This window comes from Brienomyrus brachyistius, unplaced genomic scaffold (genome assembly GCF_023856365.1).
Source record: "Brienomyrus brachyistius isolate T26 unplaced genomic scaffold, BBRACH_0.4 scaffold71, whole genome shotgun sequence".
Classification (NCBI taxonomy): Eukaryota; Metazoa; Chordata; class Actinopteri; order Osteoglossiformes; family Mormyridae; genus Brienomyrus; species Brienomyrus brachyistius.
Window position 1 is genome coordinate 429209 of NW_026042346.1, and position 24649 is coordinate 453857.

General features: G+C 51.8%; 2 protein-coding genes across 3 annotated transcripts in view; both read left to right on the forward strand.

Annotated features, from left to right (window-relative positions):
- Positions 1–16954, forward strand: part of thada (THADA armadillo repeat containing) — a 51732-nt gene extending 34778 nt beyond the window's left edge. Inside the window, exons 30-38 of the mRNA XM_049002702.1 lie at positions 1678–1793; positions 3680–3762; positions 6499–6881; positions 7937–8064; positions 8638–8710; positions 9183–9336; positions 9430–9555; positions 16121–16290; positions 16451–16954. Coding sequence (XP_048858659.1) covers positions 1678–1793; positions 3680–3762; positions 6499–6881; positions 7937–8064; positions 8638–8710; positions 9183–9336; positions 9430–9555; positions 16121–16290; positions 16451–16768 — 1551 coding nt within the window. The 3' untranslated portion in view covers positions 16769–16954. The remainder of the gene's footprint in view (positions 1–1677; positions 1794–3679; positions 3763–6498; positions 6882–7936; positions 8065–8637; positions 8711–9182; positions 9337–9429; positions 9556–16120; positions 16291–16450) is intronic.
- A 3388-nt stretch (positions 16955–20342) lies between these two features.
- On the forward strand, positions 20343–23726 carry LOC125726385 (mRNA decay activator protein ZFP36L2-like). Of its 2 annotated transcripts, none has more exons than XM_049002711.1 (2): positions 20343–20670; positions 20875–23726. In XM_049002711.1, the coding sequence occupies exons 1-2, from the start codon at positions 20620–20622 to the stop codon at positions 22069–22071; spliced, it is 1248 nt and encodes a 415-aa protein (XP_048858668.1). In that variant the 5' UTR covers positions 20343–20619; the 3' UTR covers positions 22072–23726. The 2 variants fall into 2 exon arrangements, with proteins under 2 accessions (XP_048858668.1, XP_048858666.1); XM_049002709.1 differs by having other exon boundaries at positions 20345–20670; positions 20872–23726.
- Positions 23727–24649: the final 923 nt, after the last annotated feature.

The following is a 24649-nucleotide window of genomic DNA, read 5'->3' on the forward strand; positions in this document are numbered from 1 at the left end:
TGAATTAAGTTTTGATATTGAATGAAATGTGTGATCATACCCCAGTCAGTGAAAGTGTTTCCCACCCCTAGACCCCAGAGGGTTAATGAAGATCTCTGTGGTGAGCTCTGGCCGGCCCAGTCTGGGTGGTGTTTGATGTAGGAGAATGAGCGTGGGAGTTGGTGTGGTGTGGGATGGAGCTCTAGACGCTCCTGAGCTGTTTTAGCACTTAATTAGCCACTATGCAGGAGTGTTGGCTGACACAGTTCCTACAGCCTAATTGTTGGACAAATGTGCCATGATTTCACAACCCTCCCCCCCCCCCCCCCCATCCCCCTCCATCTCTTATGTCAGGCGCCCTCTGGGCCAGGGCACTTCAAAGCCAGTTGCAGAATGGCCGATTGTGGTCATCAGTTTTTGATGTGGTGCTGCTTATGACCGTAGTTGACCGAGTTTCACCTCTAAACCGCATCAGAGATGAAACGCTGACTTGTGTGGCAAGGGTAGATCGGACTGCAAACGATTGTCGGTCGCCAAACTGCATGTCCTTTTACTGCAACGCCAGTAATGATGCCCTGCTTTTTTCCGTAATTCAGTAAACGTGTAGGTCTTGTAATATCTCCAAGTTGTAGCTGACCGGTGTCTCTCACGTTACAGGAAACCAGCACCAGTGGAATCTATCTATCTCTTCCCGTTGCGCAGGAACTTGCGGTCACGACACGTTTCCAGTGTCTTTGCGGTTACGGTGCTAACCGAGGGTGAAGCCTTGCGCGTCTCGTGGACTTTTCTCTCCGTTTCTTCATGTTCATTTTGTCTTAAGGTGATTTTTTTGTAGAATCATGAACAGAAGATGGAACCCAATTCCTAGCATAAAAGCTCAGGAAAAAGGCGCCAGGAAGGTCGAGATTGGAATTCCTCCAATTGACTTGATCAGTTTTCGTTTAATCTGCTTATCCGTATTGGATGTCCGGTATTGTGAAACTCTGAGCATGGCGCGTGGGAACGCGGGTCCCACTCGGCAGGAATTTAGCTTATGGCTCCGAGTCGGCGCGAGTCGTCAGTGCACGTCTGACCCCGCTGAGTCCGCCCATGTGACCCTGGTATGATTTACATGTCCTTTCTGGTATTTAATTTTGCGTTTCATTGCATTACTGCTGCCGCCACCACTACCCCAAGGCGGCGACAGTGCCTGATTCATGCCCGCTTGGCCGCTCGCCCCCTTGTACCCGCGTCGTGTTTGTGCAAGTGACTCAGGCCACTATAAATATTCTCCCTCTTCTTCCGCTGAGGGGGGTTGGAATAACACTTCTCTGTTTGGGTGACTGGTGGCTGGAGAGTGTGGCTCCCGTGTCAGGGTCTGCGTGGGGGGGGGCTGGTTCAGAATGGAGTGTGGAGCTGCTTATGTTTAAAATATGGCTGAAGGTTATGACTGTGGGGGGGGGAGGGGGCACACAGGCCCGATTCTCGTCTGCATGCCCCCCCCCCACCACCACCACTACATGGTGCAATGAAAGGCTTCCTCTCTACAGTGCTTGGGGTACGTGGGCCAGGATCCCGAGCTCAGGCTGGCCGTCTGACCGGTGCCGTGGGCTCAGGGGATGGTGTTGGTTTTTATCCACTTTATTAGGCTTTGAAGGAGGCTGGGTTGGGACAGGGGGGGCCACTCTTCACCTGTCTGGCTGTTTTTCCTGCCTGTAGGTCCTTCACCTGTTGAGCTCCTATCATGCGGAGGCACATAGGAGCCATTCAGAGGCCGGATGGGGGGGTGACAGTGTTGTCATCGCCCTCCAACCACGACTGTGGCTGGCCACCAGGTATGCACTGCACATACGCCCCCCCTGGCTCACAGGTTTGCTTTGTCCAACTTGGGCGGGCCCTGCTTTTATCTACCTCACTCTCCCTGCATGTAAAATCTACCTCCTAGAACTGTATAGGAACTACCCCCGCCCCCCCCCCCCAAATAATCACCTGGGTTGTCGTCTAACTCTACCTGTGTTGAAGCGGTGTTGCCATTGGGGGGGTGGGGGATGCATGGCACTGCTCCCCGGACGTCTGTCTGCTGTGCCATGATCGAGATCGACCTCCGGCTCCCATGGTCTTTGGAGGAGAATGGCTGTATTGTCCCCCACCCCAGGGCTGCGTGACCCCTGATCTCTGCCCCGTCAGGCTGTGGTTTCAAAGCCCCTGTGTGACCGAAACGCCACACACTCAGGCTGCCTGTGTGCCCTGCTTCCTATGCTGGGGGGGGGGGGGGGGGTGTCACGGTTTCAACCACAGCTAGATGATTATCGTCATCTTATGCACGTTACAGGTTAGATTCCTGTTCTTCAGGGCAAGCCACATCTTTCTTTTGATCCCCCTGGGGTAAATCCCAGCCCCGCCCCCACCAGTACCTTAAATCTGTTACCATGGGCAGTTTCTCCCCCACTGGGGTGCTTTCAAAGGGCTGACGTAAAAGAGTACGCGCTGAGCCTGAAGGATGATCGCTGGCGATTATCCTGCAGATGAGATCCAAGGAGAGTTTCTGCTTGATGTCGCCGTTCTGAGGGATCGTTGCTTGCCTGGCCCCTCACCTCTGCCTGACCCTGGTAACCAGGTGTGTGGCTCGGCCAGTTGCTCTATCCCACCCCTCCCACCCCGCCACCAACTCTGCTGTAATGGGTCATTCATAACCTTCTGAGGAGCAGACCAGCCTGCAGAATCACAGTAGCCTGAGGAATAGCGGGGCCGCTGCACTGGAAAGGTGTTCCGAGCGCTGGGAGAGTTCTTCAGGAAAGGCCCAGGAGGTGCTGGAGGCCTGCTCTTTGCGTCAGTCATCAAGTCATCTGGATGTTCAGCTTGGAAGTGGTATCTACGTGGGCAAGAGAGAGGGACTGAAAGAGCGAGTGTGGGGGCGGCTTAGCACAGAGCACATGATATCGAGCACGAGAGCGCCCGCCAGCGAGTCAGCCAGTCATGTGCCCCTGTGGGTGGGGGTGGTGTTTATGACCTGGTACCCTGCAGCCCCATCCATCCATGATCTGTCTGAAACCCCAGACTGCAGTTAGCTACCCCAGGTCCCACCATCTCTGGGTGCCACGCCTTACTCCTGGGATCGGGAAGTGGGCATTCTGAATGTGTGTGCAACTGGCTGTGACCCCCACGGTGTGGGATGAGTGGGCTCAGTGAATGAATGTAGTGGCTTTGGAGCAGGGCATTGTGGGTATGAATAGGAGGAGCTGGCCTGGCATGGGTGGATCCTGCAGTATTCCTCACCAAAGCCTAGTGTTGTCAAATAGCCATTACCTTAATATCTAGCCGGTGGGGAAGGGGCCTCTCAGCCTGACAGTGGACCCTTGTTCTGGTACGCGCACCCCCGGATGTGTAGGACATCCGTGTCGGAGCATCCCCCTGCTACAGCTGCAGGTGGCGGGTGTGGGTTGCACAGTCCTCACCCGCTGGTGATTCTCCACTTATTCAGCAGCAGTTTTCCGGTGCTGGGTGAGGTAGGGAGTCATATTCTACTGCATGGACTTAGTACCTGCTTTTAGCCCCTTAGTCAGAGACACTCCGTGACCTGGCACCTCCCCCCCCTGTACTCTTCTCCCATGATGCTTTGCTGTCAAGCTGTGGGAGGATGGCGCTGTGCTCTGTGACGTGACTCTGCAGCACGTGTTTCATGTATGTCTAAGCTCTCCTCCCGCCTGTCCCTGGTTTTCAGGACAAACCCTTGTCTGGTTACTCGAGCCTCTCTGCTGGACCTTCTGGGGAGCCTTTGTGCCTGGGAGAGGAGCCCCGCTGACGGTAGGTGTGCCTCGCAACCTAAGGTGGGCTGAACGTCCTGCCCTGTTTTACCTTCTTTCTGCCCTGACTGCAAAGGAGTGAAATGTGGCTCTGTGGGGGTGGGGGGGGGTTTATTTGTTTTTTCACTTTACTGCCTCGATCAGCTGAACAGGAAGTGCGACTTTACCGACCCGCCGTGGCACACACTGCCTTCCTGTGGGCAGGGTGAGGAGCACAGCTCTCTCCATACCTGTGTTTGATCCATCTGGGCTCATAAACCTTGCCCCCCCACCACCACTCCAACAGCAATGAACTCATCCTGGACCCAAAACCAACATCCACCCCCCCTACTGAGACCCGAATGGGCCTGTGTTCATTTCTTCAGTTGGCTCGCCGGCCCTGTATCCCACATAAGTCTGGTGCCAGAACACGCTAATCCCGTAAAACGCCCCTCTCGCAGTGCCTTGCATTCTTACCAGGGTGCCGACTTGACCCACATTAGTGTCCTGCCTCTGTTCTGAGCTTCCCAACATACTGTACACTGACGAGTTACCCAGAATGCTTTTCTCATCTCCTGTCTATCCCTCGCATTCTCTTGAATCTGGGGGTCTCGACTGTGATGGATGGTGCCGTGAAGCTGCTGGTTTTTCCGTGCGGAGCCGTGCCGGGTGGGGGGGCATCTGGAGAGCAGAGCCGAACGATGACTGCTTTTTTGCTTTTCACAGTTTTTCTAACAACTGTACAGCGTGATGTAAAACGCAGCGCTGTCTCTCTCCATTTCAGGCGGGTGGGGTCAAGCTCCATGTGTGTGTATGTAGCCGGGTGGTTGGGGTCCATTTCCCAGGGGCGTCGTTCTCTGCCTCATGTACTTGCCTTTCCCAACCCTCTGATCCAGTTCCTCCCCACTCAGTCCCCAGTAATGTCCTAGTCCCCCCCCCCCCCAAAAAAAAAAAAAAAAAAGGTTGCAGACTTTTATTTGATATGGGATTGGGTTTGGTGGGACAGCCATGAATCCAAAGTCAATGAATTACTATTTTTACATTTTTTAAGCCCTCCCCCTCAAAATAAATAAATACATAAATTGGATACGTTCCATGATAGCAGGGTGGGTACTTTTAGATCCAAGAGATCTACCCTTGAGCCTCCAAGGTGCCCCCCCCCCCCCCCCCACATATAAAGGTGTGACACAGCCAGGGCTTACTGGGGATTATGGGTACGTACTTGCCTTTTTATTAGAGGCACATGTGATGGAAACGAGGGAGAAGATGCTGGCAGTCTGAAAAACGACTGCTGTGGGTTTTCCAGCCCAGAAGAATTACGGAACTTCGGAGAAGAAGAGCGTTGCCATGTTCAGGGCGACTGTGCTTCATTTGAAGCATCTCGTATGAGTGCAGATGGGCCTCTCCGGGTCGCCCGTCCTGGGATGGGCCCGATCCCGACCACACGCCCTCGGAGCCGACTGCCTGCCGGAGGCACGGCCTCCATTTCCTAGATGGATAATATCTGTGGCCTTGGGACTCTCCTGGGGGAGCTATTTTAATAGGGGGTGTTGTAAGCAGAGCACCATGCTTTGATGACGTCCCTCTGCTCTCCTTCCCTGGAAGCTGCAGTAATGAGAGCTGCCTTTGGATGCACTTGAAAGGGGGGAGAGTTTATTGACATGATTCTGTTTCCCAGCAGGTTTTGATCTGTGTGTGTGTGGTGTGTGTGTGTGGTGTGTGTGGGTAGGGTGGGGTGGGGGGTGTTAAGGTGTTTGCTTTTTTTATTTAAATATACAAGCTTGCTTTTGTGAATGCAGTACAGTGATGATCAACTCAGCCGGCTTTTGGTAAAGACCCCCTGCATCCAGGATGGGGGGGGGGGGGGGGGGGGGCACTGTTCGCGTCCCAGGAGGAGGCGGAGACACCGATATGAGTGAAGGGCTCATATCCTGAACATGACTGGCCTGAGGGCTCGACATGTCACGTCAAAACGCAAACTGGACTGTCTGTGTACATCCAAAAGGTTCATAACCCTCAGGGGCGACTGAGCTGCTTGGGTGGGGGGGCATCTCACCCCTATCCTTTGCCTGCTGTTGATTCAGGCCTGGATCTTGCGATTTATTGCCAGCAGCCTGGATGAAAGCAAAGATCTTGGGATGCTCTGCAGATGAGGCCCGTGTGGTGGGGGGGGCAGCCCTCCCCCGGCACTAAAACCAGCTGGTATTACCCTCATCCTCGTAATTCAACCTGCTTGAATCATCACATGCGGCTCGAATTGGAACAGACTGTAACCAGTTCTGCCCCCTCTGAGAGCAGGATGGTCAAATGGTCAAGGCTGGGTCTGGACTGGAATGACTTCTGAGACATTACTGTCGCAGGGCAACTGTAGGGCAGCTAACTGGGGACCTGTAATCCCCATCACGGACTTTGCTGTTGGAGTCCTACCGTTGTCGGTCTTAATGGATTCCATCTGTGCCGTGTTTCAAAATATAGGTCTCAGCCTTGTTGGGAATCATGCAGCATCTTTCAATTGGTTTGTTTATAATAAATGCATTGCACAAATGCATCGGGAGAGTTGAACACGCAAAGGATGCTTTCCTGGTCTGGTTCGGCCTCGTCACGGCCCTCATGCCGCTTTGGGAGGCGGAGACTGACCCTCTCCGCTGTTCTCCTGAGAAGTGTTTATCAGAAGGCAGATGTAGGCTGCTGTTCTCTGTGTATGGGGCACATCTGGCAGTATGTTCCTCATGTTCCGTGTGTGGTTCTCTGTTCTCAGCTCCTGTGCTGTCCCAGCTCTGCGAGGAGGCGCTCTCCATCCTGATGGAGTCTGAGCTCGTCTCCGGCGACGCCCCCTGCCTGCCTTCGGGCCCGGGGGCGGTGCAGTACCTGCTGAGCTTGACACGGCTGGCGGTCAGCGCGGCCTTGGAGAGGCCAGAACTCTGGGGGGTGGGTGAGCGAGGCCCCCAGCTCCTGAGGCGTCTGCTGCAGTGCCCGCATCATGAAGTGAGACTGCTGGTGCTGGAGCAGGTCTTGAAGGAGCTGGAGGGCCAGGCGGAGGGATCCTCTGAAAGACGCCCGGTCTCCACCTTCCTCGAACAGAGTGCCTGCACCCTCACCAGCATGGCCCTGCAGGAGAAGCACCCCCAGTGTCTGGAAAAGGTACCCCCCCCCCCCCTTTTAACCAAAGGTAGCACGTTGCCACTCCTCAGGAACGCTCTTGCCCACATGTTACCTCCTCTATTCAAGCACTGTTATTACTCTCCACCGTGTTTTGGTTAATATTTAAACAGCTGCCTGTTTTCCCCCGTTTCTGGGTTGCGGGTGAGCAAATAGCTCTGTTACTATGGCAGCATGTCTGAGAGGGCAGATGCCAAATCAAAATCCAGTCGGCCCCTGTCCTGTACGTGCCCGGGTCTCCCAAAAGGCATACCTGCAGAAATCCCCCTCCTTTCAATCTATGGGAGTGGACTGTCATGGTCCAGCTTTTTCATAGAAGATTCTGGAATGGGTCCGATCAGCCTGACAGCTGCGCGTCAGATAGACGTTTTGACGGCCCAGCCCTGCACGGAACACTGTGTGTTTGCAGTGCCGGGGAAGCTGGAACGCGTGTGTCTGTGAGTCAGGAGCTCATTAAAGGCGCCGTAAAACTCGCCGGTCTCTCTGGAGAGTGGGGGGAGTGGGGGGGGGCAGCGGCCTCCACTTTCATATCTGTTTGAAACCCGATCAGAAGCTGTCATGGCCGCCCCTGTCTCCCTGCCCGCCCGCCTGGCTACCCCATAAAGCCCTTAATAACCTTTTCACGCTTTACAAAAAAAAAAAATAATGATGATCGAAATGTGCTCCAGGAATGTAAACAGCTCTTTGAGCTGGGTTTACGGTGTGCTTAAGGAGAGGGCCGTTCCTCGAGGGGGGGGGGGGACCCCTCACTGGGTCCTCGCCGGACCGTCACGTGTCTGGGGGGTGGCAGCGTGGACCAACGGCTTCTGGGTGGGCGTGGTGTCCTGTAACAGGTGTAGCAGTGGCTTAGTGGGAGGGGCCTGTTTTATTTCTCTCTAAAGAAAGATTAACAAAAATCCCTGGCAGGGATAAATATAGTGGGTGAAGAGGCAGCCCACCACTGCCCCGTTCCTGGGTCTCACATTTCGGGCGGCTCGTCCTCCTCCTCCCCCAGGTGCCACAGGTGTGCTGATGGGCTTGCCCCCCCCCTCCCCCAGGTGTTGCAGGTGCTGTCCAAGGTGACCCTGACTACTTCTGTTCTGCCGTGGAGGGATGGCACGTCCGCTCTGACCCACGCCGAGGCTCTGGACCGGCTCCTGGCGCTGGCTGAGGGCTCCGTACACAGGTTGGTATCGTGATCCACAGAGAATTCACATGACCCCCCCCCCCCCCTCCCCATAAACAGACCCTGGTTCTCAGCCACTCTCATTGTGTCCCTGGGATGGATGTGCTGTTCCCTACATGCAAAGTTTAATGTGCCCCCCCCCATACACTCCCAGGGGACAGTTACCTTTCCAGGTGTGTCCTAGGTGTGTCCCATCACTCCAGTGTCGTGTCTCGCTGCCCCCTCCACCCCCATATCCCTGCAAGCACCAGCTCTCCTGTGGTTTATCCACTGTACTGTCAGTTAGCGTTAACTGGGAGGATCGCATGACAAATCCAGTCTCCACAAAAGCTCCAGGCTCGACACGCCTCTCCCTGCCATGTTAAGTAACCGTTTCCTTGCCGCTCGTACCCTGAAGTAACCCCCCCCCCCCACGTTAAGGTTTGAGCTACAAAGACCCCAGTCCATCACGCGGTCTGCACGGCGCGGTCTGCACGGCGCGGTCTGCACGGCGCGGTCTGCACGGCGCGGTCTGCACGGCGCGGTCTGTACGGCGCGGTCTTACTTTACACCGTTTTTTTCCTTGTGTTCCAGCGTCAGTCTCCACTGCGCCGCCCTTGCCCTGACCTCCCAGCTGCTCCTCTGCCTGGCTGAAGGTGGCTTCCAGGTAATTATGCCCCCCCCCCCCTCCCCTACGCACCCGCTAGGGGAACAGAAAACACACAATGGCAGGAAGAGGCTATCTGTACACCTCAAATACGCTGGGATGGAGGTGAACACACAATGAGCCGCGTCTGTTTTCCAGTTGACGCGAAAGGGATTCGCACTAAACCCATCTGTTTGTGCTGTTCTGTGGGTTTGTCTTGTTCCATGTGTCAACGCATGTGAAACGTTATTGAACAGAACCGGCCAATGGGGTTCATTCAGTGTTAAATTCCCGTTCCCTATAACTCTGTGTGTAATTAATATTACAGTGTGTGTCAGATCCTCATAGACACAGGGCTTTGTGTGTGTTGGGGGGGCATTCTGCTTGTCTAGGGGCATCAGAGCCCCATCTTAAAGGTGCAGAATGCTGGTAGGAGGCATGACTGGTGTGGGTGTCACTGCTTCTGCCCCTCTTGACGTCCCCGGTACTGCAGGCAAGTTCAGACGTGGTGCAGATAGTGGCTCGCTGGGGGGCCCTAATGAGCCGCTGCTGTGGTGAGGACCAGCCCATGGAGGTGAAGCTGGCGGCCGCGGACATTCTCGTAAACTCCACGCCTGGCATCCTAGCCAGCGCCGGCCTGCCGCTGGGTGAGTGCCCGCGTGTGGTCGGTCCGCCCCCTTTCACCCTCGGGGTACGTTCTTGCTGGACCAACCCCAGGTGCTTCCGGGCATCTTCTGCAGGTCTGAGCATCACGGTGGCCTTGTGGCGGAGTCTCTTCACCCTGCTGCAGGACGAGGACCGGGCGGTGCGGGACAGGGCGTCCGACTTTGCCACGGCAATCCCGCGGCACCTCCTAGATCCGGAAGGTACATGTCTCAGAACGGACACCCCGACTCTTACTGCGTGTAAACAGACACACACACACACACACACACACATACACACACATTCGTTGGCCCTCGTCATCCCCTCGGAACCGCAGACACACTGGACTTATTCAGCATGTGGCACCTTGAAGTGGGCCAGCTTGCTGGGTCGACCCGATTGACTGTTTTCCTTTGGCTGCTGATGAAGTGGAATTCTGACGCTGTCACCTTCATACCCCCCCTCTCCCCCCATCCCCAGGGCTCCGCCTGGCATTAGGGAGGGCTGTGCTCATGGGGTCAGGTTTAAGGAAGGCATGGGGGCATGGTTGACGCCATCATTTCTCGGTAACACTTGGAGGGGGTTGCCTTCCTGGAAGTGCCGCTTGGAAAAGGGGGGGGGGGGGTGATCCAACCGCGGCAGATTAAGGATGGTCCATCCGGCCCTGCAGTGGCGACGGCGGTTTGGAACGTTAACCTGGTAGAAGTGGTTTTCCTTCAGCGGGAGCAGGATACCGAAACTCAAGGGGGGGGGGCGTTGCTACCTGAGTGTGGGTGATGGAACTGGCCAGAACTGGCCGTGTTGTCATGGTGAGTCAGTGGATTGAACGTTGCCTGTCTTGTTGTGTCTGCCCGGCTAATCTGTGCGGGGGTGTCTGGTGGGGGAGGGGGGATGTGACCCTGTGGGACACACATGGTGAACACTGGCGTGTTTGCTCTGCTCGGCATTCCGCCGCGGTATCTGCATGTGTTCAGCATCCCAGCGTTGGCCAGGAGAATCATGGGAAGTCTTTACTGGAAAGTTCTGTGTCGTGGATTTCAACCCCCCCCCCCCACACGCGCACACATTGCCAGCACTTTTATAGCGCAGACTGCCTGGGGGTAACAGAACCAGCTGTCTTTGAGGCCTGTGCCAGCTCTCTGCCTCTCCACCCGCTTTGGATCAGGCGCATGTTCTGGTGGGAGTGGGGGCAGACCTGCACCCCGACCCGATCTTAGGGTAACCACAGTGTTCTGGATCCAGCATGATGCTTTTGCCCCCACCAACATGTGCCAGGTGCCCCCCCCCCATGATGTTTATGGCTCTGAACTTCACTCTGGAGTGGAGGTAGGGGGAGCAGATGTACTGGGGAGTCACTGGGCACTTCAGCCCCTCTTCCAGGAGAGGGGGAGAGAGGAGGAGGTGGGTGCATCACGTTTGGCGCGATTAGCCCCTTTGCCCCACCAGTTAGAGGGCAGTAGTGAGTTATTGATATAGCCATCTGGCCAAAAGGTAGCAGCCAGCCTATATGCATGTATATTGTGACATTTCATTCGTATTAACTCTGTGATATAGTGCCCTCCCCTCGTGCGGGTGCCTTAGATGTTAACAACAACCCTGGGGGGTTGGGGGGGGGGTGCGGTGAGGTAACGGTTCTCCAGAAGGCTGAAGTCTCCTCATAAACATTCTGCCTTTGAAATGTAAGTGGCTCAACGATGCATAGTTAAGTGGGAGGGGGTGTCTATTGACAGCTCCCCCCCCCTCCCCATTTAGTGGCCATTGGAGTTAATAGAGAAGCCCAGTCCTGCACCCATTCATCACGAACTGCTGGTAATGGTCGTCTTTTCATGCATTTCCCACTGTCTGACAGTCACTGTTTTCCAGTTAAGGAGGGTGTTTATTTCAGTTCACATTGTATTCTGGGTAGTGTAGGGTATGGCGACAGACTAGTGGATCTCGGCGCCGACCTCCAGCAGAGAGCTGGGTTCTGCTGTGCAGCTTGTAATGGTGCCCCCCCCCCGCCCCCAAAATCCGTGATTTGCCTGGAGAGCCAGGCTGTAGTTGAAGCCCACGTGGCGTGGGTATCCACAGACTCGACAGGGGCTCCGGAAACATCTCACTCACCTGGATGGTGGCCACGGGCGAGAGGGGAGGGTAATGTCGTCCACCCTGCGTCCCTCCAGTTCACCACCGCCGCTGTCTTCTTTAATCGAATGGAGGGGGGCGAACCTCGTCCTCACAACCTGGGGTGGCCCAATCCCCCTCAAGATGTCGTCCTGACTTCGCTTTGAAGAGTGAGCCTTTCTGCTGCTTCTCATGAATATTATGTCTCTTCCTGTCCATCTTCCTAGAAAGAGGGAAACTGAGCAACTATGTAGGAGTTTTGCAGGTTTTTTCGGTAAATCACGCCTCATCTTCGTAATTACAGGCCAAATTGGGGGGGGGGGGGGCATCATTGTGAGGAGGAGATTGTTTTTCTTCCTCAGGCACCGGTGAAGTTTTAAGTTGCACCAGGGTTTAACGGACTTTTCCAGAACATTCTGAAAGATTTGTTTGCCATTCAATGCATCGGGGCAGGAGATAATGCAGCACTTAGCAGGACACTCTTGTAAAATGGAAGGTGGCCTTTTTCATCCAGCCTTAGATGAGACGGCAGAATTTGGGCTGCGTTTTTCCCTCCCCACCGAGGTGTGATTTTATTTCTTGGCTTTGAAGGAGAATGTAGAGCTTAACAGGTTTATGAATCGCCGCCCCAAGCAGGTGCTGCATCCCAGGTAATCGGCGTAAGGCAGAACCCACCCCCAAACATACCACTAGGGCCCAAACCACCTTTGTATGTGTGACCTGAGGTAACAATGGCGCTGACTCGCTCATGGGGGGGGGGGGGGGGGTCTGTCGCAGCCAGCACAGCATACATCAACATCCCACCAAACCACATTCTGTTCTCGTCCAAAATATCTGTTTATATGCCACAAAGATTCTGGGTAAGCAAAGTTCATTCACAAAACCGTCATAGTTTACATTACATTGTCCCCCCTCCCCCCCACGACAGTAGCTTGACCAAGTGGATGATAAGTAACCTAGTTTGCCATGAGGACTTGTCCATTGTAGGTGTTTTGGAAGGATGGTGCATGTGCTGCAGTGGAGTGTGTGGTCATATATGGTGGTGTGTTCTGTTTAAGTGAGCCCCCCCGCCCCCTCCCCAGGCAAGTAATCGCCCTTTAAGGCTGATTCATGCTTCACGTGGACGCGGCAGTGGTGTGGTGTGCACGGTGATTGTGACGTCGTAGGGGCCGGCCTTAGACACCTCACAAGAGCCATGCAGCACTCAAACCGAACAGCACAGAGACTCCGATCAGTGACGCAAGTGAATTTTGGTTGTTCATTGGCAAGGGGAAAGTAGCAGGAAGTCGAAGTATTCTGACCAAAGATTGTTTGTTTATAAATACCTTTTCTACCCTCTGTGATCAGAATTACTAATATGGCCAGGGGATTTGAAGAATGATTGATTGACAGAGAATGTCCGGAAATACCGGCATTTACGATTCCTTGCTACAGGATTATAAAGACTCCCAGATGGCTACAAACTAAAAATATGCTTGTACTGCCATGCCATTTACCAGTGGGTGTGTGTTTGTGTCAGTGTTAATTTGATTTTTGAAATTTTAGTTATGTTGTTGTTTTTCATTTGAAATCCTTTTTAAAGTTTTAGTTTTCGGTGTGGTTTCATCTGTTTTTATTAAGTATGTTAACCTATTTAGTTATATTTTGCGTGGGTTTTAAAAATGTTTGTTTCCAGGGATGGATGGAAAGTTGTCAGACTTTTCTGGCTTCTGCCGGATGGCGAAGGTGCCATTGGCTGTTTCTATGGTTATGTTACGCCGCCCGTCAGACCCAATGATAAACTAATCGTTACTTTCGCCAAGTAGTGTTTTTAAAAGCAGTAACGGGAAGCATTAGCCATTTCATTTTACTTCTGTTGGTTCTGGAAACAATAGTTATAGTTCTCATTTAGTTGTAATTTTTTATTTTTCAGTGTATTTTATCATTTCAGTTCACGTAAATGTTTTCAGTAATGAACATAATCCTGGCTTGCGTAATGTTAGTACATAGTAAACCGTTTAGTTTTAGTAAAATTCTTATTTATTCTTATAGCCTCCACACCACACGTGACCATTTAAGCTTTGCACTACAGCGCCACCCCAGGTCTGATATCGAACTACATGGTTAACATGATGCATGGGCACTTGAAGTATGAATGTTCAGGATTGGGGCGGCCCGGCAGCACGGTGTGCCCGCTTCCGCGTGAAGTCTGAATCGGCCCAAAATCCTCCGGGGTGCAGTAGTTTGACTGAACAAGGAAGGTAATTCCCCCCCCCCCCCCGCCCATTCAAAGCTCATTTTCACATCAATACAGAGTCCTTGCAAAGAGACATTGAAGCTATTCACTCTGTCACCTGGGGCCAGACCCTGCCCACCCCCCCCCCCAACGGATCTTCCACAGTGTGCTCTCCACTGATGAGATACCGGAGCTCTGTTGAAGGCCTGTGACATCATCGGTGTGGGGTGTTTGGGGGTGTCGGTGCAAAGCCGTGGAAGTTTACCTGAAAGGAGCCCCTGGGGAAATGAGGTGGCTGGATGGCGTCTTTGTGGAATTCTCAGTGCCCACATGGTGTGGTTATGGGACACCACTGGGTGAGGGAAAGGTGTGTAGTGTTGGGGCGGGGCAGAGGGGGACAGGGGGGGGGGTCCGTCCTGGTCGTGTCCATGGATAGGAGCAGGATCTGCCTAGAAGTCCCAGTGTTTGTCTGTAGTGGGACAAGTGTGGTGTTGGTGGGCAACTCTCTCAGGTCTCTCCAGTTTCATGGCCTTGACAGCACCCCCCCCCCACCCACCCTGGATACCAAACACCTTCCAGCTGCAGTGCTCGAATACCCATGTTTGCCGAACACCAAAGCTCCCTCTGGTTATTTAATAGTTTTTAATTAGTTCCAGGCCGAAGCGCTCCCAGATCTGTTACGGGAATTAACTGTCCCTCTCCTGTAGAATTTAACTCCCATCTTGCGGAAATATCCTCACATGTCACCGAATTCTCCGCCCCCCAAACCCCAGTCCAAAAAAAAAACGTAACAATCAGATGCATGAACATGCAGGACCTGCACCGTCAGCAAAAGGGGGAGGCTGGAATCCCCTCTAAGAAGGTCTCTCCTGATCCGACCTCCTTCCGTCAAAATCATATTAAGTGCAGGAATGCAAAGCAGAAGATGTGATGCAGAAACACCAGCTTAGATCTCTGGCCAAGTTGTAAGCGTGTAGGTTGGAGAGCAGAGGGTACAGATTTATCTTTATTAATTCATTTCTTGCGCAGACAGATGCTTCTTTCCACTGCAACTGAGAATTTTTTCCAACCGTAAAGCTGCCCTTTCCGATGACCTAACTCAAAGGTACAACAGCGCTGGCCACACTGGGATTTTCGGTCCCAACATGTTGTGCTGATTTTCATATGTTGTTACTATGTCTGAGAGGGTCTGATGTGGGTTTCGAAGGGATGTCGTGTCGCCGTAATAGTGCACTATCCCCCCCCCCCTCCCCTGTCTGGATTGGCACCCCAAGTTTGATCTTCCCATTAAAAAAAATCCTGAATGCGGTCGGAAATGACAGAATTCATCCAGTCATTTGTGCAGGGACATAGAACATGGAGGATTAACTGTGATGACACTCCCTCGCACACATGCACAAAAGCGGGGGAAATCATGTTAACTGACTTGGGGGGAAAAAAACTCAATCTGGAATTGAAAGCAGCTCGAATTTCTCAGATTTTCATGTCTGCCTTGTTTTTGTGTTTCGGAGGTGGGGGGGTGACAGTGTCACCTTACATGGGATGAATCACAGGCCCGACTTCAGCGCCTGGCCAGCGCAGAGCTGCCCTTTTGCTGAAAAGGCGCGTTACTCGCTCGACTGCCTGGTGGCGCCAATAACGCAGTAGGCCGGGCAGGACTCTCCACCCACCTGCAGTTTCCTAGTGACCCGCCCGGCTTTGTCCTGCTGCGAGGTGTCAGACGTTCCTCACACCACCTGACCGCTGGGCTTTGTGTTGTCCCAGCGGTGCCCGTTTGCAAAGGTCCAGCCAAGGTTTAGATACGGAATCCGCGTGGCGGGCCCTTCATCCAGGGGAATCCGCGTGGCGGGCCCTTCATCCAGGGGAATCCGCGTGGCGGGCCCTTCATCCAGGGGAATCCTCACATTTAATCTCTGGGGATTCCATGCTGGTAGAAATGGCCGGCCTCGATAGACAGGGTCACTTCAGCTCCCCTGTTCGCTCTGTCCTCAGCATGTCCGCCATCCCTCCCGCATTTTCCAAAATGCACAGAGCAGATTTTCTCTGAATCCCAGCCCAGCCCTGCAGCACTGTTCCACACGATGAGCCTGAGTTATGGATTTCCTTTGTGGAATGAGTTCCAGACCCGCCGTGAGAGGAGCACATGGCAGGAGAGAGACGTGATGCGTGTTGCTCACGCTCGTTTGCTGGTTACCGCCCCACGCCATGACTGTGCTCCCTCACCGGCCAGAGCTGCCTCCCCCTCTACTTTCCCTGTCCCACCACCCTGGTTTGAGTCCTGGCCTTAGCAGAAGGAGAGCATGATGGGATATGTGGGGGGGGGGAGCATTCCAACATACCTGTACCTGCACAAATGGCAAATAAAGCTTCATTTCATGACTCGGCCAACATCAGCTGTTCCCCTACTTGCCTGGTGACTCTCTACCCTCACTACTTGTCCTGCCCTGTGTTTCCCTCCCATGCTCTAGAGGGCGTCCCTGATGCTCTGTGCCCACCCGTGGCCCTGGAACTGGGGCTGAAACTTCTTTGTAGGCTGTTTGCGGAGTGGGGGCAGGTGCCAGCGGGGGTCCTCATCCTCACTGATTGGCTGCTTGGAGAGGGCGAGCCGGAAGTCAGCCCCGTGAAGACGCCCGGCCTGGTAATGACCTCTGACCTCAGTAGTTAAATCCGATGACTCAACCGTGTGCTGGAAACGGCATTAACGCTACGGCATGTCGACCGACAAAAGAGCTACAATGCCGATATCCGAACCCAAGGGTCTGAACAGCCTGCCCCTTTTCCACCCTTCCTGTGATCAGGACGAAGAATTCCTGTTTGAGAAGGGGGAGCTGAACCTGTGGGCGGAGCCTCTGAAGTGGGCGTGGCTGCTGCACCGACACCTCTGCCCTCTGCTGCGTGTGGCCGCCATGGCTGGGGTTGAGCAAGAGCAGCTGGAGGAGCTCCTCGCTCGGGCCGGGGCCTGGTCTGAGGCTTCAGGACGGATGCTTCAGGCCTTGCCGGCACTGCCCCAGTTCTCCTGCACTGCCGACCACGAGCGGCTCACCGTGACGAACCAGAGGGCCTGTTTTGCTCTGGAGGTGCTTGGATTACTGCAGCCTGAGCGAAATGCATCTTAACATTTTATATTTTTATCTTTTAATCCTGTCTCAAAGCTTTACGAACCTAAACCCTGAATTGTTATTTTTTTTAGAGACATTTTTATACAATTATTTTAATTGAATTGGAGTAGTTTTAATCGTTTTCTTTGTAAATAGATACCAGGCAGAAAAAAAAAGTTGAGGAATAAAAATCTGACTATCAGTAAGAAATCGCATATTTGTGGGCTGTTCAACACAGGTGCCTGGGGGCTAAATGTCTCAGTGAGGCGTGTCACTTCTGCGGTGGGCTGCTCAACCATCTCAACTGTCACAGGATGTGCTCGGTTCACGCGTTAAGTCCCTGATGCTGAGACTGAAGATGAATATAATGTGAACTCTGGCAGGGGATGGTCTGCGATCATGTGTTCCACTTACTTCCTGTTTGGTCTAAGCACTTCCTGCACAGATGAAGTTAGCTAATGTTTTTTTTTTTTTTTATTATTATTCTAGCTTGCAGCTGAGTTTTAATCAGATGCTAGTGTGTACTTAAATTATATACAGTATGTCCAGTTTTGAAGAATGCAGGAATTTGCAAGCGAAAGTAATACGATAAAGCCACCAGGATTTAAGGTTGTGCGCGTCTGCGTGCGCTGGAATGACCTTAGGGTGGTTCAAACGACTTTGCTGCAAAGTCCCGCTGGGAGTTTGTCTGTAAGGGTGGGGAACAGGGCTGCTTTTCGGAATGGGCGTTAGGCCTGGCGTGGTGGATGAGCATGGCGGCGCTGCCCGGCTGAGTCTGGCATCGCGGTGCCAGGTATGGCTGTATGGACAAGCGCAGGCTTCCTGGGTCCAGGTACGGGTGCAAACGGACCACTTTTCCCCGGGCTTCCCGTTGCTCGTTTCAGTGACCGCTCGTGAATTCTGACTCCTCCGCAGAAGCGAATGTGGTTTTAATCCTCCCCCAGGGAAAAGAAAAGGGGGTGGGGTGGGGTGGGGGGGGGCAGGGGTTAGTAATTGAGTCAACATTTCATTGGGCCTCCAGGAGAACGAAGAAGGGGGGCGCAGAAAAGTTTCCGAGGTAGTGGGGCCATGATCACCTTGGTTACACGATGGCAACCTGACAAAGGCTCACTGTGTTGTGTGTGTGCGTGTGTGTGTGTGCGTGTGTGTGTGTGTGTGTGTGTGTGTGTGTGTGTGTGTGTGTGTGTGTGTGTGCGCGCGTGTGTGTGTGTGTGCACGCGCGCCCTGGCCACTCTCATAACACTCTTACCCCCCCCCGCCGTGGGCTGTTCCTGTGCTGTAAAGGTGATGTAATGTTTTGCTTGAAAGTCCCCTGTGAAATCATGACCAGCGTAACACATGACTGCTTCGTGTGTGTGTGTGTGTGTGTGTGTGTGTGTGTGTGTGTGTGTGTGTGTGTGTGTGTGTGTGTGTGTGTGTGTGTGTGTGTGTGTGTGTGTGTGTGTGTGTGTGTGTGGCACCATAGATCTAGGCAGTTTTCATATGGATTTAGCCAATCATTGACATTAAGATGTTCTTAAAGCGATTTCAGGGCATTGCCCAGATGAAATGGAGGACTTGTAGTAAATTCCAGTCCATTAGCTCATTTGTTTTTGTGAGTCGCTGCCCTCCTCCCCCCATTTACTAAACTGCTAATCCATTACCAGGATAATCCCTGTACTGAAATTGCACAAATGTACACAGACAACTGTACACGAATGTAGAATGAAAATCTTATGACCGCTGCAGTTATGTAAGTTGGTCATTTATGCAGATAGAAATTTAGCTAAATGATTACATGTCATAAACCGGAATAGTCGTGTTGCAGCTTCTGCAAATAGCGTTGGCCCACTGTGGATCGGCAACACTTGGAGCCGTGACCCGTTTCAACATGCACGCAGGGCATGTGAAGGTATTCAGTCCACCACCTTTAAATAACTGGGTATTCCCCCCCCCCCATACAAGGTTATAATTGCACAGTAGCATTGTTTATTCTGCGGTTTGTGCATGTGCAGATATAAACCGTGTCTGAGGTTACATGATCTGGCCGGCAGGTCGAGGCTGTGCCATTTACCTCTCACACAAAACTGCACTCTTGGTGCGACTGACTAGCTGGAGCGCCATTAACGTTTCTGCTTAATGGTTTAATTCGCCTTTTGACCACTAGGGGTCAGTATTGTACCACTCGCACGCCGAAGCGGCGCTGCATTCCTTTGCATCTCAGCCGCTTGTGCAGCACGGTTGTGCAGTGATTGCTGGTGACAGTCCTATTCGCTTATGTTAATCCAAAACTTTTAAAGATATACTTTACAGTTGTCAGTGTAGCCTTGCGTTCTGCATGTACCCCAAAAGAGTGAGCGGACTGCATTTTTGCATGTGTTTGTGTGCTAAACAAATTGGCCTTCCATTCTTGTCGGATTTTGCATAAACAGCGGATTACCATCGACACGTCTGCCAGGTGAACAAATTTTTCGTTCACTCGCACGCTTGACGTTTGAATTAAAAAAAACTGCGGACGTATCTTTGCGCTGCTTGCATGGCTGTGCGTTGCACGATCCTCCTTCCGACATAAACACCTATTTGTGTGTATGTCGTCCTGTTTTCATATTCCCTCCCCACCCCATCTCAAGCACACTGACCGATGTCCAAGCATGCAAAGTCAGAGTTTCATACCGCAGTTGGTCAACTAAAGATGAGATTTAGCAGTTTAACACATATACTGTTTACCGTGAAAACACGAATACGTATAGTACTTAAATCCTTATTTAAACAAAACAAGTCACATAATGAAATTGCTCGGATCTAATTAATCTTTTCTGAATTTAACGAACTGAGAGCGTCTCGCCCAGTGGGCGGCGGGTGACATCGCTTTGCCGTAGTAAACACTGCGGTTTCCCTTTGCCATCCAAGCTTTCTAAGCAGGAGGGTGAAATGCCCGTGGCAGGCTTGCTCTCGGTTAAGTGAATGGCCGTACGTGTGTTCTTTCGGGGACATTAGTTATGAATTGGTCTATATTGTTTGGCTTCACTAATATCGAAACCCCGTTGCGGTTTGGATCTGTTGCTTCACTGTTAGTCAGTTGCAAACACATGCGGCAGCTTCTATTTTATATGCAGAATCGAAAACGCAAATAGGCACTTCAGTATGAAAAGTGGCGTGCGTGAGTCAACTGTAACCCGGAGCGTGGCATGTTGATTTTGGGTGTCCGGTAAATGTGGTTTCACCATTAAGTGAGAATATCTAAACTGTGGAACAGATTGATGCTCCTTAATTCGCGTATATATATATCCATTTCTTATCGATCGGAATGCAGCCCGATGGCTCTGTGTGAAACTTGGGGAAAAAATATCCAAGCCTGTTCTGGTTGCGCTCCTGCGGGCTTCTGAATGAACAGGGTGGCGGGACATGGGTTTTATGTGCCCCTCTGCATTTCCAGGCCGTGTAATTTTCTTTAGACCCCCCCCCTGCCCATACACCCCACCTTCTCTCCCCCGGAGAGAAAACTTCTATGTAAATAAAGTAGGCGGGTCGACCAACCCGGGAAGGGGCGTGTCCCGCGAAAGGCCGGCGCTGCTGGGGAAGCACCTCCCCCGTCCGCTCAGCGCTCACTATTTATGCTCATCTGCGAGGTGCCGGACGATTGCAGCGCTGTATAACTCCGGGAAGAACCCTTCCAACAACAACAACAGCAACAACAACATAAACGGGACACTTTTCCGCTTCTTTTTTTCGGACGGTGTTGGATCTTTTCTGGAGTTGCATGCTTTTCTCCATTCGGCTTTTTTTGAGTATAGACGTGGCTAGATAAAAAAAAAAGTTGCTCCAGCCGTACTGGGATCACGGCAGGTCCTCTGTGAGAGAGCAACTGTGCTGAGAAAGCTCGAGAGAAGATGTCTGCAACTATCTTGTCCGCCTTCTACGACTTCGACATGCTGTACAAGGTAACTTTTTGTTTTAAATCGAATCGAAAGCACGCAAAGTGCGGACCGCCAGTGTATTTTTAGTTAGCTGTAGTATTAGTGCGTATATCCACGCTGTCTCCCCGTGTGACTTCTTATTTTCGATTTCCTTTTCATGATAGCTTAGCAGTTTAATCTGTTGCATTGCCTGTTTTAATAACACCCAGCCGATTTCTTTCACAGCAGCAGGACAAAAACCTAAACATACATGCAATCAACTTGAACAGCATGCTGGACAAAAAGGCAGTTGGGGCGCCGCTGACCACTGCCAGCACCTCCAGCAGTTGCTCATACACGCCAGGCTTTTTCCGAAGGAACTCCATCGGCAACGTGGACTCCCTGAGCAACAGCAACAAGTACCCGACCGCCTCTTACAGCAGCCTGAAGGAGAGCCCTGCCGGCAGCGTCAACACCTCCGCCATGAACAAGGAGAACAAGTTCCGCGACCGGGCGTACAGTGAAAACGGCGAGCGCAGCCAGCATCTGCAGGTCCTGCAGCAGAAGCCGGGATCTCAGATCAATTCGACCCGCTATAAGACGGAGCTCTGCAGGCCGTTTGAAGAGAGCGGGGCGTGCAAGTACGGCGAGAAGTGCCAGTTCGCCCACGGCTACCACGAGCTGAGGAGCCTGTCCCGCCACCCCAAGTACAAAACCGAACCCTGCCGCACCTTCCACACCATCGGCTTCTGCCCCTACGGTCCCCGGTGTCATTTCATCCACAATGCCGACGAACGCAGACCGGCCCCTAGCAACGCCAACTTGCAGGGGGAGCCGAAGTGCGCCCGGGAGCCCTGCAGCTTTGGTCAGAGGGAGGCGGCGCAGCCACACTCTTACAGCCAGAGGGACAAGCCCAAACTGCACCATAGCCTCAGCTTCTCCGGCTTCTCCAACCACCATGGATTTGAGTCGCCGTTGCTGGAAAGCCCCACGTCGCGCACCCCCCCGCCCCCTTCCTCCTCCTCTTCCTCCTCCTGCTCGTCCAACTTTTACGAGGACGTCCTGTCTCCCAACTCCATGTGCGTGAACGGCGCCTTTCCCTTCCCCAGCCAGGATCTGAAAACACTTCTCGCCCCTTTGGCCATCCACACGCAGAATGGCTACGCCGCCCAGACCAACGGTGCATATTACGCAAATCTGCAGACTGGCAGCGGGTGTCCCCCATCCCCTCCGTACAGCATGGGCCATCTGCAGTCTCTGCGTCGCTTCTCCGAGTCGCCGGTCTTCGACTCCCCCCCGAGTCCCCCCGACTCCCTTTCGGACCGGGAGAGCTATGCGAGCGGGTCCCTCAGCTCCTCCGGAAGCCTCAGCGGCTCCGAATCGCCCAGTTTGGACTCCGGAAGACGTTTGCCAATCTTCAGCAGGCTGTCGATCTCAGATGAATGATCTGTCCGGCACCATTCTTACTTTTTTTGCATCCGGAGAGGAGGGGGACCTGACATTCCAATAGTCAGCGCCACCCTCTGCTTCCCAACTAACTATTAATGATCAAAGTAGAGACAACAGCCAAAACTACAGGAGACAGCAACCTATCCTTGAAACGGCATTAGTTTTTTTTCCTTTAACTTTACATGTGTAAAAATAGACATCAACAGAAGGCATTCCATCTGTGACTTTTTTTGAGTTGCAATTAACGGCAGTCTTTGGTCTACCCAACCAACTATATTTTGGGGAAAAGGGACAATGCCTATTTTTTTTATAAGAGACAGCGGTTTTAAAGTTTCCTCCATCCTGCCAAGAATATGCCTTGACACAAGTGTACCTTCCATTCCAAGACTTAGATCCGCATCGCAGCGCCTCACGGTGGCTTGTTTGCTTTGTGTAGGCTGTTGCTCGGTTAAAAGCACTCAGAGTTGAGTTTGTTTGGGAAAATCACTGCTGATGGTTGAATATATATATATACATATAAATATTTTTAGCTTTTTTGAGTGATTACATGGCGGTGCGTAACGTGCTATGAACTATTTAACTTATTTATTATCTTGTGAAAAATATAGGCTACATTGGTAATTTTTTTTTTCCTTGTGTCCATACTGTATTTATCGAGTATGATGAAGCAATAGATCTATATTCTTTTATGTTTAAATTATGGTCGCCATTATTAATCTGCATAAAGTGGAGTGTATGTTCTTTTCACAGTAATATATATTGTTTTTGTAACTTCACTTGGTTATTTTATTGTAAATGAGTTAATCTTAATTTAAGAGATTGTATGTGATATTTATTTCGTTAATTTTTCTTCGTTTACGTTTTATTGATAAAGACGGAAATGTTTGCGTGATTGCGGTTTGGAGGCCGACGCCGCGGAAGGTGCGTTTTTGTTTTCTTGTTCTCCAAACAGTCCTCCTAGGTGTTCCATAGAATGTATAGAAAGGTGTGTACAGGCCGTCCAAACGTCAACTAGCCTTAAGCTTTTTTTTTTTTTAAACTATCAGCCTTCAATGACAAAGCCCAAGTCAAATAAGTAAATTGTAACCAAAAAGTATTTGGTGCGCGTGGTCGCGAGCCTGAGAATGTAGCAGAACCCCAGTGTTATTGTCTAGTGCCTACAGGGGTCCATCCTCCATGCCTTAACCAAATAAAGTATTTTCCTCTGGATATTTTTATGCGAGTCGATTTGAATGTAGTGTTTTGGCTTTTAATTGCTCTCTACCAGTTTGTTACCACTTGTGACTTAATACTTTTGGAGCAACAGGTATCTGTTCCTATCCTGTTGTCACCGTTTCCCCATGTTTTTAAAAAAAAAAAAACTTTTTTTTCCCTTGGTGATTCGAAATGGTCTGAATCTTCCAAACTTGCTGGACGGGGGAGTTTGTTTTTGTACATAGTAGGTACGCGCTATGTACTTCTTGACTACTTGTATCAGAAGTAAAGCTTTTTGAATGTAACTAAAATGGATAAAAAAAAAGGCAACAGGAGTTGTATTATAACTTTGTTTTTGGGGGGAGGAGTCAGTTCACTACAAATTGAGTGTGAGACTGTTAACTTTGTACTGTACATTTTTTTGTAGTTCTCCCAATAAAATCATTTTTGGAAAAAAAGGAGGTATCATGTTGTGATTGTTCTTCTAATGGGGGCTATTGAAAATGCCTGGGAATGATGGACCAGCCAGCTTTCCTTCTTCCCTCTTGTGAAGAATAACCTCAGTTTTCTCTACGCCCCCCCTCTCCCCGCCAAATTCTAATTCCATGTGTGACCGTCCTCATCAAGCTTCAAATCGCATGTTTTGCCACCTGTCCCCTGTCCAGAGACATCGTGTGATTGGGTGCTCTAGGTAGGTTTGATCACCTGTGGCTCTTGTTGATGCAAGTCACTGTAAGTGGTTTATCTGAAGGTACAACTGAAAGTCTCTCCTCCGTGGACCTTTTGGTTGCAATCAACTGCTAGGTTACCTGCTGCTAGCTGGACAATGAGCCCTCACAGCTCTGCTTGATTTTTGTGTAAACATTTGCCCCCCCCCCCATCTATGTTCAGCTGTAGGACCTTTACCTGCTCCATCCCGTAATCTTGTCAGGCTTTCACTCTCCTATCCTCGTCATCCCAAGATGCCCCCCTCCCCTGTTGCTGTACACTGTCTTGAGCACAATGGGCTGGTTTACAGGTTGAATGGTGGCTGTTTTGTTGCCTTTGCATTCCACTGGAAAGCAAGAACCTGATTTACATACTGAGTTTAGACAGGCTGGGAATGAGGGGGTGTTTATCTGCTTGTTTGGCAGAAGCTCTCCTGTGACACTGATGTTGGCCACTGAGCTTGTGAGTGGAGAAGGCCTTTTACCTTGCTGCAGCTTAAATTGACTGATGGATGGTATTCTTATATTGGGGGGTGGGTCTGTGTGAGGGTGACTGTTTGGGGACATGATCAGTGACATGAGGATGTGTGGATCGACACGTCTGGTTTTAGCGTGTTTTTGTCAAACATTGCACTTGAAAATTGTCTGTTTTCTGTCCATGTATGGGGGGGGGG